Genomic DNA, 13,854 nt, shown 5'->3' with positions numbered 1-13,854 from the left:
AGGTTCTTCCCGAAGTTTCTGCGGGTTCGGGCCAATAAAGCCACGTAGTTACACATTGTGCACAAAGAACTTGCAGCTATAAGCGAATGGCGGGTTCACGTAATTTATTTAGGTGCAATAAAACACTAATTTTGGTAAGCGAGCCGGACCAAAATGAGCCGTCAGATGATGGATGGATGGATGGATTTCTCTCTTTGCCGGTCAGCTACCTCCGTGCCGCTGCGCGGCGGTACTCCATTGAGTCCTTTGCCGAGACGGCGTCGCTGGGACCTGCTGCGGCTCAGACGCAAGGCAGCGCGGCGCGGGCAGGCGGGCAGACGGGCAGCAGGCGGTGGGAGGGGAAGCTTGCATCGTCTTATTTATTAGTAATAACACCTCGCTTCCCGGCTCGCAGACCGGAGAGAAGCCGCGCCGCCGCAAAAGGACCGATCCGGTTTAATTTAAGGCGTTCCTGAAGCCTAGTGCTTCATAAAGCTTCGGTAATTTTCCAGCAGATAAATAAGCATGGGGATGTGCCTTCCCTGCCTGGGCGGAGCCGCAGATGATGTGGTGGAGACGCCGGACCCTGTAAGTTTACAGATAAAATAAGCAGGGAATTTTCTAAATGTGTTATTTATTCATACTTCTACGGTTTTTACCTTTTTGGGGTCAATAAAGTTCGACTTGCAGTGCATGGTTTAAAATGCAGGGCAATGTCGAGATGTTATCCTGCTTTTCCCCACCTTGGGAAGTGAAAAACATGTCGGGATTATGAAGGCGATACCATAAAATGGCAAATGTATGTGGAGTCTTAAATTATATTAATATATAGACTTACAGGCTTTTACTCAGGACACCATGACAGGATTTCATAACAGTCAAATTCAGACTGTGTATTTTGTAATGATTCTGAGAATCTGTTCGCTTTTTTTTTAAATAAAATTTGTTATAGCTCTTGTACTAATAAATATGAAAAATAAATCGGGGGTTCGTGTACCGCACTTTATCATAACTTGTATACACAAGTGGAGGGCAGCGCTTGCTGTCATCTTGCACATGCCCGTGAAACTCCTGTCGGACTCCGTTTCCCACAATGCACGGTTTGCTGCCATTACGGTGGCGCGCAAAGCTCCCAGTGCGCAATAAAACTGATTACGAATATGATCTATGGTCTGATTGGGACTTTACTGACAGTCAGTCAGCGCTGGAGGCATGAAAAAGTAATTTACTGATGGTCCGGGGGTTTGGCTGTTACACTTTTGGAAACACTGAGTTTTCCCCGAACAAGCAGCCACTCTAAGCCTAAGCGGTGGATCTGAGCCCTTTTCAAAAATACCTCCAAAAGACATTGTGACATTTATATCTGACATTTGCTTGAAGCTGAGAAGCTGGGGGGGCATTGTGCTGAGGGTTATTGTTGTAATGCTCCTGGACAGCAGATACGCCCCTCCCCCATTGGCAGGTCCTCTACAAATCCATTTCAGATAATCCTTCATCTTTATTTTATGGTTGCTATTGTTTGTCCCATAAAGAGCTCATTCTGTATTTCTATACAAGTGATACACTTTAGCAGTCTGTCCATCTGTCTGTCCATCCATCCATCTTCTAGTGACACTACTGGAGAGAGTTAGGAATGTTTATCAGTAGTGGGATGACTCACCTTACTACACCATGACTGATCAGAGGGTTGCTGGATCAGCAGAGTGACGTCACTTTGGTCCTCTGAGCCAGGCCATTAAGCGGCTGCTCCAGTGATTGTCTGACCCTGATTTCTCAAATAAATAAATGAATAAGATAATAATAATGTATGGGTGTATTTAGCCAGAGTTCCACGCTGCTTTTTGCCCACTTTCTAGTCCATTTCTTGGTCTTTTCCCTCCAGGAGACGCGACGGAGGCAGTTAGCAGAAGCAGCTGAGAAGCGGCAGAAGGAGGTAAGGGAGACGTAACCCCTGAGCACCAGGAGGAGCAGGAAGGAGGAGCTCCGGCGTCGTAACACAGCGGTCACCAAACGGGGCGCTCGCTCCGCCGTCATAACACAGCGGTCACCAAACGGGGCGCTCGCTCCGCCGTCGTAACACAGCGGTCACCAAACGGGGCGCTCGCTCCGCCGTCGTAACACAGCGGTCACAAAACGGGGCGCTCGCTCCGCCGTCGTAACACAGCGGTCACCAAACGGGGCACTCGCTCCGCCGTCGTAACACAGCAGTCCTCCAGCTCAAAGCAGTGGAGAAACGAGCACGATTCATACTTAGCATTTAAATTATGATTAATTCACTTCATCCGTTTTAGGTGCGTGTTCAGGCAAAATGTTGTGTTTAATGTGGCTTTTGCGTTAAACTGTACTGCCCTCCAAAGGTAAAACACAGTAACTACACCGACGCTGAAACTGCGAAAAGGGGCTCCAGTTTGGACGCCCTGTGTGTTTAGTAGGTAGGTAAATGAAAGCAGACCCAGTTTTGTAATTCAGTTTTGGTAAGAGATGCAGTTCTGGCGGTTTGCCTTCGTTGGGCAGTATAGCAGAATCATGACGGTCCACTGCTGAGTGGATGCCAGACTCCCTTCTGATTCGACACTTCTGAGGGGGAAATGTGTAAATATATGTATTTAACAGGATGTTAAGACGTGGAGAGTTTGGTTTGACTGAGCAGCAGAGTGGCTTGGGGGCGGGGCACAGTCCTCTGACGCCAGGCCGCTAGAGGCGTGCGGACAGTATGACAATCTGAGCTTTTCATCGACAGCGTGACCTACAGCTCAGTTTCAGGGCGATTGTGAGACAAAGTTTCAGGTGCCATGTCTCACACACACACACACACACACACACACACATGCGCACAATGTGTAAGTTTTCCCACCTGCTCCCAGGATTGTGTTTGAAAGAAAATATGTAATTAAACAAAAAGAAGATATTATAAAAAAGAATAAATGACATTAAAACAAACAAAAATAAAATGACTGCAAAATAAGGTAATAGAGTGCAAGGATATCAGTAGATGATGTGCAGAGAGAGTTGGGGGGGGTGGACAGACGCTTGTAGTCTATAGGAGCTTCATCAGTATTCTGACAATAGGAATGAACGAAATGACTGAACATTCGGGGAAAAGCTAATCTGTGTGATCAGCCATGTTCAGCACCAAGCAGCAGATGTAAATACGAGGCTCCGGTGCTCGTTAGCTAACCTCCTACACATCAGATCCTCATCCCCCCCCCCCGCGTCTCTCTGAGCCAGTGACGTAAATCACTGGCAGGATGGAGTTTTATGGACTCTACTTCCTGCCTTATGGACCTGTTAGTTCCAAGGTTCTCCATCACCTTCGGGTTTCCCCAATATGGATCAGGGATCTGTTCCGAGTATCAGTTTGGGTTTGTCCACATACTTAAGTACTCTGCATACACTAATGTAAGTGACGGTCAGGGCCTCTCCTGCCGGAGGACTGTCACACTGGGACGGGGACCTTCTGGGAACGGATGGTGGCCCTCCGCATGACAATGACGCGATTCAGTCGGCCCTTCTGCTCCCTCAGATATCTGTTGGTCGGACACATTTTGCCATCTTGTCACCACGTGCCCACTACCGCCCCCCTGTGGTGTCACGGTAAGTGCCTTGAAGCTCAAGGACTGAGCAAGATCACCCCGACTCCAGGTGGCACCTCACTTTCTTTTGGCTGAGCACACACTGTCTGCAGAAGCCCCCCCCTCACCGAGCCACAATCCCCAAAGCTCCTGTTCTGTCCTAACAAACCACCGCCAAGCTCTTCTGGACCAGGACCAGCACCATGGACTGGACTGGACCCTTTTCCTAGTTTCACTGTTTCTGACTAATCACACTTGTTGCATAAGCAGAGAGAAACAGGTGTTATCAGTCTGCATGGTCACATGTTCATGGTGGAATTTGAACCTGACCAATCAGCCGTCAGTACAAAGTTCTCAGCTGCTGTATACAGCATTTTATGAAACGGTAAACATTTATGAGGGAATGGAAATATTTATTTTTTATCTCTGCCTACTTGGCTATAGGGTGTCGTGAACTAGTTACCAAGAACCTCACCCAGACCAGTTCTAACTGGGAAAAGAGTTTATGGGTTACGGCCTTTTGCCAGGCAAATCGTAATGTTAATTTTTAGAGGCTAGAAACACAGAGGTGGGGAAAGTGTGACCAACGCAAGTATAAAGGCTAATTGTGTGTGTGTGTGTGTGTGTGTGTGTATTTGTGCTTTTTTAAAGACACACTGAAGTGTGATGAAAGTTGGTAACTGCTGTGCCGGAGATGCGTTTTAGAAAAATCGATGCAGAGAATGTGATTAAAGATGCTGTAGAACAGACTGAATCTTAACGAGTTCCATTAAAAGCACCATGTAGAGGCGTCATGGGGCATGAGGATGAATGGCCGGTAACCAGTGGCTGATGGCAAAGTGAAATGCACATACTGCGTTACACCATATACAGCACAAGAAAATGTTGAAATCGACATTCTAAATTATTTTTCACTAAAAAATAAATTTTACTGCATGGGGTGGGTGGGGGGGGGGGCGGATGATGGATGCAGCAGAGGATGGGGGAGCTGACAGGACATTCAATCTAGTGCAAACCAGACGCGGTGAGACAAGGCTGTCTGTCTCGACTTTCTGGGAACACAGCGCCTCTCGTTCATTATCTGCAAATGTAGCGTCTGGGGAATCCGCCTGTAGCACGTAGCGGTAAGAGGCATCTGGGAGGTGTGCAGGTGCCGTTAACGGGGGCAGCAGCCTTAAGGATCCAAAGGAAGAGATGCGTCTGATTGCATGCGACCCCCGGCACTCCCAACAGCCGTTCAATCAGCGGAGGACGCGGCCGTCTTCCTGTCACGCTGCCTGTTTTCTCTAAGTGCCCGTTGGTAAATCTGTCGCTGTTTTACTGCACTGCTCACAAACTCTCAGCACTTAACTCATTCTCATCTTGTCCTCTGTCTTCCCACTGTGGGATCAGGCAAACACCAAAAACAGACGCGTTTCACGCTTCTCACCCATGGTTCCTATTTCACATGCTAGTCATCAATCGTCATGAATTTCCTCAAGTGGAAAGTGAGCGTGGAGGAAAGTGGATTGGATTGAAATGTAAGAAACAAGGAGGGACAAGTGGAAATGGAAAGGAGAACAGGCCCAGGGCCGGTGCAGCACCATCTGCCCCAGGAAGGGGGGAAAAGTCTTAAAATAGCTGCCTTTGTTTGACAGATTAGCTCATGCAATGAGAAGCTAAAGACTTCTGTTGACTTTTGTTGCTGTTCAAACGCATCTGCAGGCAGAATAGAAAAAGGCAGCTATACAGCTAATGTTTAGTTGTTTTTGGGGGGGTGTGGATGACTTGGGCACATGGACACCCATTCTAGTGCTTAACGCAAGGATGTACGACCTGACAACACCTGTATCCCGACAGACGTCCTACCGAGGAGTTAAAAACCCAGAGTTGGTTGAGAGGAAGAAGAAGAAACAGGAGGAGATGGAGAAACAGGAAATGATGACATCACCCTCAGGGGGCGGGGGGCTGAAGGTGAGGATGCTTTAATTTTCAGGTTGGGGGACAGATGTCATTGTGGCAGCGTATGTGGAGAGAGAGCTCCAACTGGAGAAGTTCTGCAAAACTCCGCACAGAAACCTAGAAGCACAGTTTAATATACAGCCTACAGCACACACAGCCTAACACATCGCTAAGCTGTATTTACGTAAAATCCTGTTTCTTTGAAGTGTATTAAATCTCCAAAGGACTCAATCATATTTATAGCTTGGAGGTCAATGACGAGATCAAAGCCAAGTAGAATATGACATCTTGATATGTTTCTCTTTGCAAATTGTCAGATTCCAGGGATAAGGGACATCCTTAAAACGGATTAAAGTATGAATGACATGAGCTTAAACACAGCTCAACACTAATGATCTCTATTTCCCACTGAGTGGGGCCATTACATGTGAGCTTGACAGCACTTAGCGTTCAGGTCCAAATTTGAATCCGCGCCAGTGAAAAACTTACCTTCTGGAACATTAACCAAGTTGACCTAAAGTCTGAACTATTACTTGTGAAAATGAATGTCACCATGTCATACCAAGTCAAAATGTTCAGCAGAAACCTTTATCTTATGGTCCAACAGATTCTCCCCGTGTCTCCTGGAAACTTATTCTGGCCAATTTCTTTTTGTAGTCATGCCACACACACTCACTAGCAGACAAGTGAGGAGATTCTCTTGTGTCTAATCTCTCCTATCTCTGTATTTTCTAGTGGCAGGTGGGCTAAAGGTTCGAGTGGATCAGGAGACGGACCGTTCATTTGGATGCATTTCGGTCGGCTGACCCGAGATGCTGTTTTGAGAAGATTTTTGTTTCTTTGTCATGCAAGCTTGTGGAAGGTGTCTGTGTCGGATCTTTAAAAAGCCCGTGTGCCATGATCCAAGCTAAAGGAATGACCGCCAGATAGGTTCCCCAGATTCACCAGAGTGCTTTTTAGGGGACACGTGCCTGACGATCCCACAACCGAATCGAGGCTGATACGTCTGGCGCTACAGGCTTCAGCAGAGCCAGAAGTACGGAAGAACATTGAGAAAGAGCAGCAGAAGTTATTTTCACAGCAGACACTTGTGAAATGCCAGTTATCTAGCCTCACAACACCGGCTTCAAGCAGCAACAAGTGTTAATTTAATACTGTACAAAAGAAATCACCATTACTTAAATTATTTCACTTATATATTGTTTGTATAGAGTGTCTTTCACGCAGATATTTATTCCAGGGACAGGAAGTTAAGCATTAGCACTTAGACCGGTGCTGTGGACGGGTTCCTTTTCGTGGCTTCAGGAAGAACGTCCGCGTCATACTGCCAGTGCATTTTCAGCCATTTTTTTGCTAGTCTAGAGATTCAGAAGTTTGTGAGAATTGTCCCATAGGTGTGACCGCGATGCCCTCTGAACTGGGACAATTTGGGCCTGTCCAGGCAGGCCAGAGGACCACAGAGAAGCATCCAAAGGTCATGCCTGAACTCTTGCTCCCTCCCTGTTCCCCTCTCCCCAATCCCAAATGTGGTGGAGCAAGGGGTGTTTTTCTTTAAATAAAGTTGTTTTTGTCAAAGTTAAATCTGCTGCCTTTTTTGTGTGCAAGTGACAAGGATACAGTTATAAGGCTCATGGGGCAAATATCTTCTGCTGAATGCCTGCTAAGCCACAGTTTTATACTCTCTCTCGAGACATGCATAGGGAACATGCATATATTCAGGGAAACAGCACCCTCTACCAGGAGGAACCTGGATGTCTTATGTAGTCATGGACAAAAGGATGCTTCATGAACCATTTGCTGTATTTTTTGATCCCACTAGATGGCGCTCTCTGTTGAAAGAAAAGGGCCCCAAAGCAAACCAAGAGCACCATCTAGTGAGGTCAAAAGATACAGCAAATTGTTCATGAGGCATCATTTTGTTCATCACTACTGTCAAGGTAGTTAGTTCATCCCCAATATTCAAACATGCTGGAAGTTAACAGTGAATCCATCTAATTATGAAATGAAACTCACTTAATTGCACCTTCACTTATCTGCTGAAGAGAAACCTCACAAATAGGCTTCGCATATAAATGGGGAAAATCCATAGGTCCATCAAGAAACTAACACATTGTCTTTGTTTGTTCAATGGTGCATCAAACTATAATACAGCTTCACAGTTACTCAGACGATCATCATTTGTTAAATTGAAGCACTTGAGTAGATGCCTGAAGGAATATGGGGCTTGAGGTGTGGCGATACCCTGGTGTGGGACACTAGCTCATGTTTGGGGTCCCTTGATTGTGAGCGGAAATACCTAAACACCACGTAACACCCATGGTAGTCACAGGCACCGTGCTACATTCAAACATGATAATTTACTTTAAATGTTTAGTTCTATGAATAACACCAAAACAATTCCAACCACAGGTGCTTTTGCATAGAAACACAATTTTTCCTATTTGTCAGAAATACACAGGCATATGATTCATCAGATTTCCCATCTACTCCTAGCATGTTTGATGTAGATTTTGATACATGTTATTTTAGCATGTACCTCAATTGCCACTATTACAAATTCTTTAATTCCCTTAACCTTTTTGTAAGCAGCATCTATGTATGCAGCCAATTAAATGTCATTGTGTGATGAAAGATCGATCACTTAGTTTAGTGTATCAAAGCAAATATACATCGTCCAAAAACCGAAGAATAAAATCCCATTTAAAGTTTTAGAAGGTCAATTAAACGAAACTACTTACCCGGTACATCATTTTCAACTCTTGTCAGAAAGTCTGTGGCTTTTTCTCCATGTGAAATGCAGGGAGATTTCTTGCTTTTCCGCTTTTACCTTTAGGTTTGAATTACAGAGTATCACACGCATATCAGCCCGCCCTGGGGGGCAAAGGGACTGGTCTCTGTTCCCCTTTTTTAAAATCACATCAAACACACCAGTAAATTGAACACTACGTAACAACCTATTGTTTTACAGAAAAATTGTCATGGACCGCAGGTTTATCTAATCAAATATTGATTACCATGCTTGAGGTCTTTCGTGTTAAAATCGTGAATGCTCGGTTAAAATTTACCACTTTTGTTACTCACTGCTACATTAAATGTTTTTTTTTAAAGAATGTATTTCTAAATTGGAATTGGCAAACTAAATTCTACCATATCATACTTTAAAACAAATGTTTTTATTAAAGAACAAAGGTTTGTTCGTAAAGTTTTATAAAAATTCACGCTATTTCATAGTTTTGGTTGGTTGTCGTTCATTATGACACCACAAGGGGCCGCTAACGTACTGCTTTATAACGTTGACGAACTCATTGCCCTTAAGCGTTAGTCAGACGTGTAAATGTGTTAAAAATTATATATATATATATATATATATATATATATATATATATATATATATATATATATATATATATATATATTTATATATATTTCTTAGTATCATTTTAATGAAATGACTTGGCATTAAATTTGGTTTCGGCCTTGATTTCTGGCACAAAACTGGGACGATTACATGTGCAACTCAGTGTGAAAAAACAAGTGGCTTAGCTGTCTCTCCTTCTGCTCCCAGCAAAGCTGTGCTGGTGATGAGTCACAGGTATGAGGCAACTGTCATGCAGTCAGAGCTCGGCTGCCTGCTGCTTCTCATCCAACTGTTGACTGGAAGTCTAAACTCACATACACCTCGTCTGTTTTTTTCCACACCACAGAAGTGTGACACACCCAAACATTCCTGATCACGATCGGTCCTTCAAAAAGCGATGCAGTTAAAACACTGCACACTATTCAGCGTCTGACCCAGAATGCATTTCTTCAACAGCATAGAGTTTCTTCCATTCTTTGATTTATCAGGTACATTTAAAAGATTTGGAGGATGGGCTTCCATCCTTCGAACTGTAAACCTTTTGCATTGTTTTGACATGGTTTTTTAAAGGAAGTTGCCTTTGCATGTTCTATCTCTATCACTCTGCAGCAAACACCACCTACTCTTCCACCTCATACACCACAGAATCGCCGTTCGGTAATAAGAAACCAAATGTGGCCACAATCTCCCATCACCGAGGTGTGAACTAGAGGCTAGATCCACCTGAAGCAGCTTCAGACTGACCGTGACCTAGTTCTTCGTCATGCCAAGCCGTGAGAGTTCCAGAATACGTAGATTCTGATGTCTGATGTCCATTGATGGTGATGTGGGATGGATTTCCTTTTTAATCAGTGCCCCTCCCAACCACCCCAGAGCTACTGTTGTAGAGTTGAGAAGACCATTGACAGGAAACACCCAGGTTAACTCAGATGAAAGGGTTCCTTTACTTTTCAAATCAAGTCTATCAATGGACAAAAGTCTACATAAAGGAGAGGAGGAAAGAAATAAACATTTTTCATTACAGAGGACACATTTTAAATGATTCAGGCATAAAAATCTGCATAAGGCCATCAATGGTAACCACATGCTAATGTGATTGTCTCATTTTGGTGTGCACTGGACAGAGGTGGTTAATTCAGGTCCAGACCGTAAAGGTCCAGACCAAGATTTAGTTTCAACCAACCAGTTCAGTATAAAGAGTCACAGTCACAGAGTACTCATCTGGTTGGTTGAAACAAAATCCCGGTCTGGATGTTTTCTCTCTGTACTTGAATTACCCAGCTCTGGCACTGGAACTGGTACATGTTTAAAAAACATCCATATTTGGCATTTCTTATAACATTCGTTCTCACTTCAAGGCAAGTGCGACAAGACAGTCTCACTCTTAGCAAGCAGGATGGGGCTTTGTTCATTTTGAGCATCTAGATGGTGCACTGAAGTCTCTAAACTGAGGCTACAATAATAATGATTGGTATCAACTAACAGTAATCAGTGTCATTAAAGTACGGGGAACATTCCAACATCCTTCTGATTGTCCATTTTGCATGTGATTCCTCAATCGCATCCACATTAGCAGCTGGGTCTTTGGTATGAACCAGGTGGATGGGATCAATGTGCAGCGTCAACCTCCAAATGGAAAGTGAGGTAAAGCAGCTAGTGACGAACAGCATTTTGCAACATCATTATTAACATCATTAACCTCTGGGTAAAAGGAAGGACGCGATATTTTGGGAATTTCCTAATCCTGGTCCTAGCATTTCACAGTAAGGAGAGAATTTCATTCAGGTTAATTCCTCAATTAATTATGTTTGATTAGAGTATTGAAAATGATCAGCCTAGATGTCCCCACTTAGGTTAAAAAGATATGGACACTTTAAAGAAACAGGGATACTTTTGCTAATAATAATGTCAGATATGTTCTATATAGGTGTGATTTATTTACAGCCCTCAAAATATGCAGCATAAATAAGGTGTCGGCTTAATCGTTTAATCAGTGATTATATTAAATGCTCAATGGCAAGAAACTCATTAAGTAATCATTAATGAAAAAAAGAAAGATGAAATAATGACAATTACAATTATAGGTTATTACTTTTAAGGAACACAAATATGAAAAGCTTAAGAAGTTAATTTTTGTGTTTCATTTCTATAATAATGAAAAACATAATTCTATCAAAAGCTCAAACAAGCCTAACTGTCCATCATCCAAGACCAGGACTGGGAAATCTTGATACCTGTAGGAACCAGTCCAGAGGTCTTAACACTAGAGGCCAGCTTCTAGTAGGTGAGGATCATGGAGATGCAGATCTTCTGGGAGCAGAATGGGACACCGGCTCTCACAAATTAATGAGGAACTGGTCACCTTACTGGCAAATCACCTTGCTGGCTTAGTTGCTCAAACCCTGAGGAGCTGAGCTGTGGAAACACAGACTTTTTTGTTTATGGAAACACCGAGACGGGAAAAGTATGGAGTCGGAGCCCCATTGCAAACTCGCCTCAGATGTCATGTCATGCTGATTGTAGGCAGAGCAAGGCTAAGGAATCTTTGCATGGGTCATGTTTATAAGCAGGGGAGCAGAGGGTAACAAACTTTCAATTCTAAGGCCGTTATGTTTCAAACCGGCTCCCCCCAGCCGCAGGTTATAACAGGCAGTGGGAGAACGTCTCTCCAGAAACTTAAACATATGTTCAGTTCATCATCTTGACACAGATTAAGTTGCGTGTTCCTGCCTACACCTCTATCTCTACAGGCAACCATTGCTATAGTTCTTCTACAATAGTAATAAAAATTAGAATAAAACGTTCACTCCTAACCATCCTGCTCCACTCAACTGGGAAGACGCCACCCAGGTACTGCCCCAAAGTGGAACCTGATTGGTCAGTCCAAGTGTCAGTTATGAACGATATCAGCTCATCTGGGATGTTCCACTCCTGGTGATGGGATGGGGAGGTTCCCTCCCTATTTCTTGCTCCTGTGATGAGCAGCCACCACGAGGTAGCTGTCGGGGGCAAGATCCTTGAAGTTGGGCATCTTGCCGGCCACGGGGGAGATCTTGCCCTCCACGCGGGAGATCTGCAGCATGCGGCAGGGGTCGTGCTTCAGGAGGTATCCCTCGAATGTCTCCCAGCCACCCCCTACACGCACCATGACATGTTTGTTGTGCAGCATCTATGGAGGAGAGAGAGGTACTCAGGCTTTGGGGAGGGGGTGGCAGACTTGCCCCTTCTAGAACAGGGTGGTGTGTGGCTCAACAAGATTGAATATTGTTCCATTAATCGGAAGGTTGTTGGTTCAAATCCTGGGGTTGGCAGGGTAATGTCACCATTGGGTCCTTGACCAATGCCCCTAACCCAGCTTGCTCCAGGAACTGTCTGGCCTGTCTGTACATGCTTTCTCCAGTGTATGTCACTTTGGATAAATAATCTGCTAATTAAATAAACATAACTGAAGGAATCAAAAGCTGCAGAGCTATCCTGTGTGGAGCTGGTGTGCTGAGAATGCCTGCCCGTGACCCAGCCACACAGTGGAACCTCCAAAACAGCAGCCTGGTGTCTGGCTTTACTGGCCCGCAGACGACGGTAACCTCCCCCCTAATGAAATATTCAGAGCCTCTCCTCTCTGGGGGCCCCGGGAAGGAGAATATGACTTCCTCTTGCAGGGGCAACATTACCTTTTTAAAAATTCATTCTGCAGCAGACAGCGCTTCGTATGACCTCATAAGCAGGGTCCGGGATCCCCGCGCCGCCTCACAAGCCCCGCCCCCAACCCAGTCCAGCTCATTCTGCATGTACACTAATGCGCCAGGCTAGGGCAAGGTACCGGGCCCTTCCACAGGGAGGCGCCGATCAAGTCTAGCGCACAGCCTTAGACACCTATGGACGCTCCCGCCCCTCCCCCCCCACCTGCTGCTGCTAACGGGCACAACGTGTTCCCAGGCTCTGGGTGCCATGGCAACAGCTCCGCAGCTAATAAATAAATAAAATAAAGAAATAAATAAGTACGCCGGCAGCCCAGCAGCCAGCAATCCCAGAAGGCCTTGCAGGGCCATCCGTCCTCCTGTCTCTGGCGGGCCCGTGCCCCCCCCCCCTCCTGCTTTATTGGTGCTAACCCCTTCATTACAGCCCCATTAAGCCTCTAGTAAAACAAGCAGATTTACACCACCCCCCCCCTTCCCCTGCCTGCTGATGGTTGAATGAGTGCCGCGTGTCACATGTCTGGGAGGAGGGGGGGCAGTCCCACGTGTGACATAAATGTCCCGCTAATTTGAAATCGGTGTCTCGACATCGTCAATTTTACCCGCCTCAGCTGCTCGCAGGAAGATTAAAACTACAGCGACGTTTCTGGGGTCAACAGTGACGTTCTATGACATATGAGCTCTAAGCCAACAAATCCATCCAATGAGCAGACGGCAACTGGAAATACACCCGGATACATTTCACCTTCTATTCATTTACCACACACTTTTATCCAAAGCGAGGTAAGTTAGACACACACACTTTCTGGAGGGGCTACAGGTTAATTGGCTCATTTTGGGACCCAACAGTGAAATCAGCGTTCCAACCCCAAGATTTTAACCAGTGACCTTCTGATCACAGGAACGGCGTCTTGGCCAGCTGAGTCACATGTTATCTCCCAAATATAAACCTCATTGATCCTCGGGGGAATCTTGAAAGCACAAGGTGCTTTAGCTAGCTGGAATGAGGTTTGAACCCACACAGACATAGAGCCAACGCACTCAGCCATACTTGCCTGAGTACAAAAACACACACATATGCGCATATGCATCTGGGAATGTATTTGACGCACTTTCCTACGAGAAAAATCTTGTCCTTGTCACAAGTCCTGAGTCACTACCTCTCCACCAATCAGGGATCAGCATCCGTTAGAGATCAGCATCGCTCAGGGACCAGCGTCTATTAGCACTGACTGACAGCTCGAGTCCCTGCAGCACTGTCATGTAGCTCTGACTCTACACCCGTGCTAATATGCGTTAGCCGCCGAGA

The 13,854-nt window shown here is 45.2% G+C and overlaps 2 protein-coding genes across 6 annotated transcripts in view; one reads left to right on the top strand and one right to left on the bottom strand.

Moving 5' to 3' along the window:
* The first annotated feature begins 315 nt into the window (after positions 1 to 315).
* On the top strand, positions 316 to 7,073 carry svip (small VCP interacting protein). Of its 2 annotated transcripts, XM_072698496.1 has the most exons (5): positions 316 to 567; positions 1,862 to 1,912; positions 3,503 to 3,573; positions 5,391 to 5,504; positions 6,228 to 7,073. In XM_072698496.1, exons 1-4 carry the CDS (start codon positions 505 to 507, stop codon positions 5,470 to 5,472), a joined length of 267 nt encoding a protein of 88 aa, XP_072554597.1. In that variant the 5' UTR covers positions 316 to 504; the 3' UTR covers positions 5,473 to 5,504; positions 6,228 to 7,073. The 2 variants fall into 2 exon arrangements, with proteins under 2 accessions (XP_072554597.1, XP_023653603.2); XM_023797835.2 differs by lacking the exon at positions 3,503 to 3,573.
* A 2,702-nt stretch (positions 7,074 to 9,775) lies between these two features.
* The window catches only part of gas2a (growth arrest-specific 2a), a 35,782-nt gene continuing 31,703 nt past the window's right edge, over positions 9,776 to 13,854 (bottom strand). For all 4 annotated transcript variants that reach the window (XM_023797829.2, XM_023797832.2, XM_023797831.2 and 1 more), the window contains one exon: positions 9,776 to 12,019. In XM_023797829.2, coding sequence (XP_023653597.1) covers positions 11,810 to 12,019 — 210 coding nt within the window. In that variant the 3' untranslated portion in view covers positions 9,776 to 11,809. The remainder of the gene's footprint in view (positions 12,020 to 13,854) is intronic.

This window comes from Paramormyrops kingsleyae, chromosome 13, assembly GCF_048594095.1.
Source record: "Paramormyrops kingsleyae isolate MSU_618 chromosome 13, PKINGS_0.4, whole genome shotgun sequence".
In the NCBI taxonomy this organism is placed as follows: domain Eukaryota; kingdom Metazoa; phylum Chordata; class Actinopteri; order Osteoglossiformes; family Mormyridae; genus Paramormyrops; species Paramormyrops kingsleyae.
This window is presented reverse-complemented; position numbering and strand designations above follow the sequence as displayed.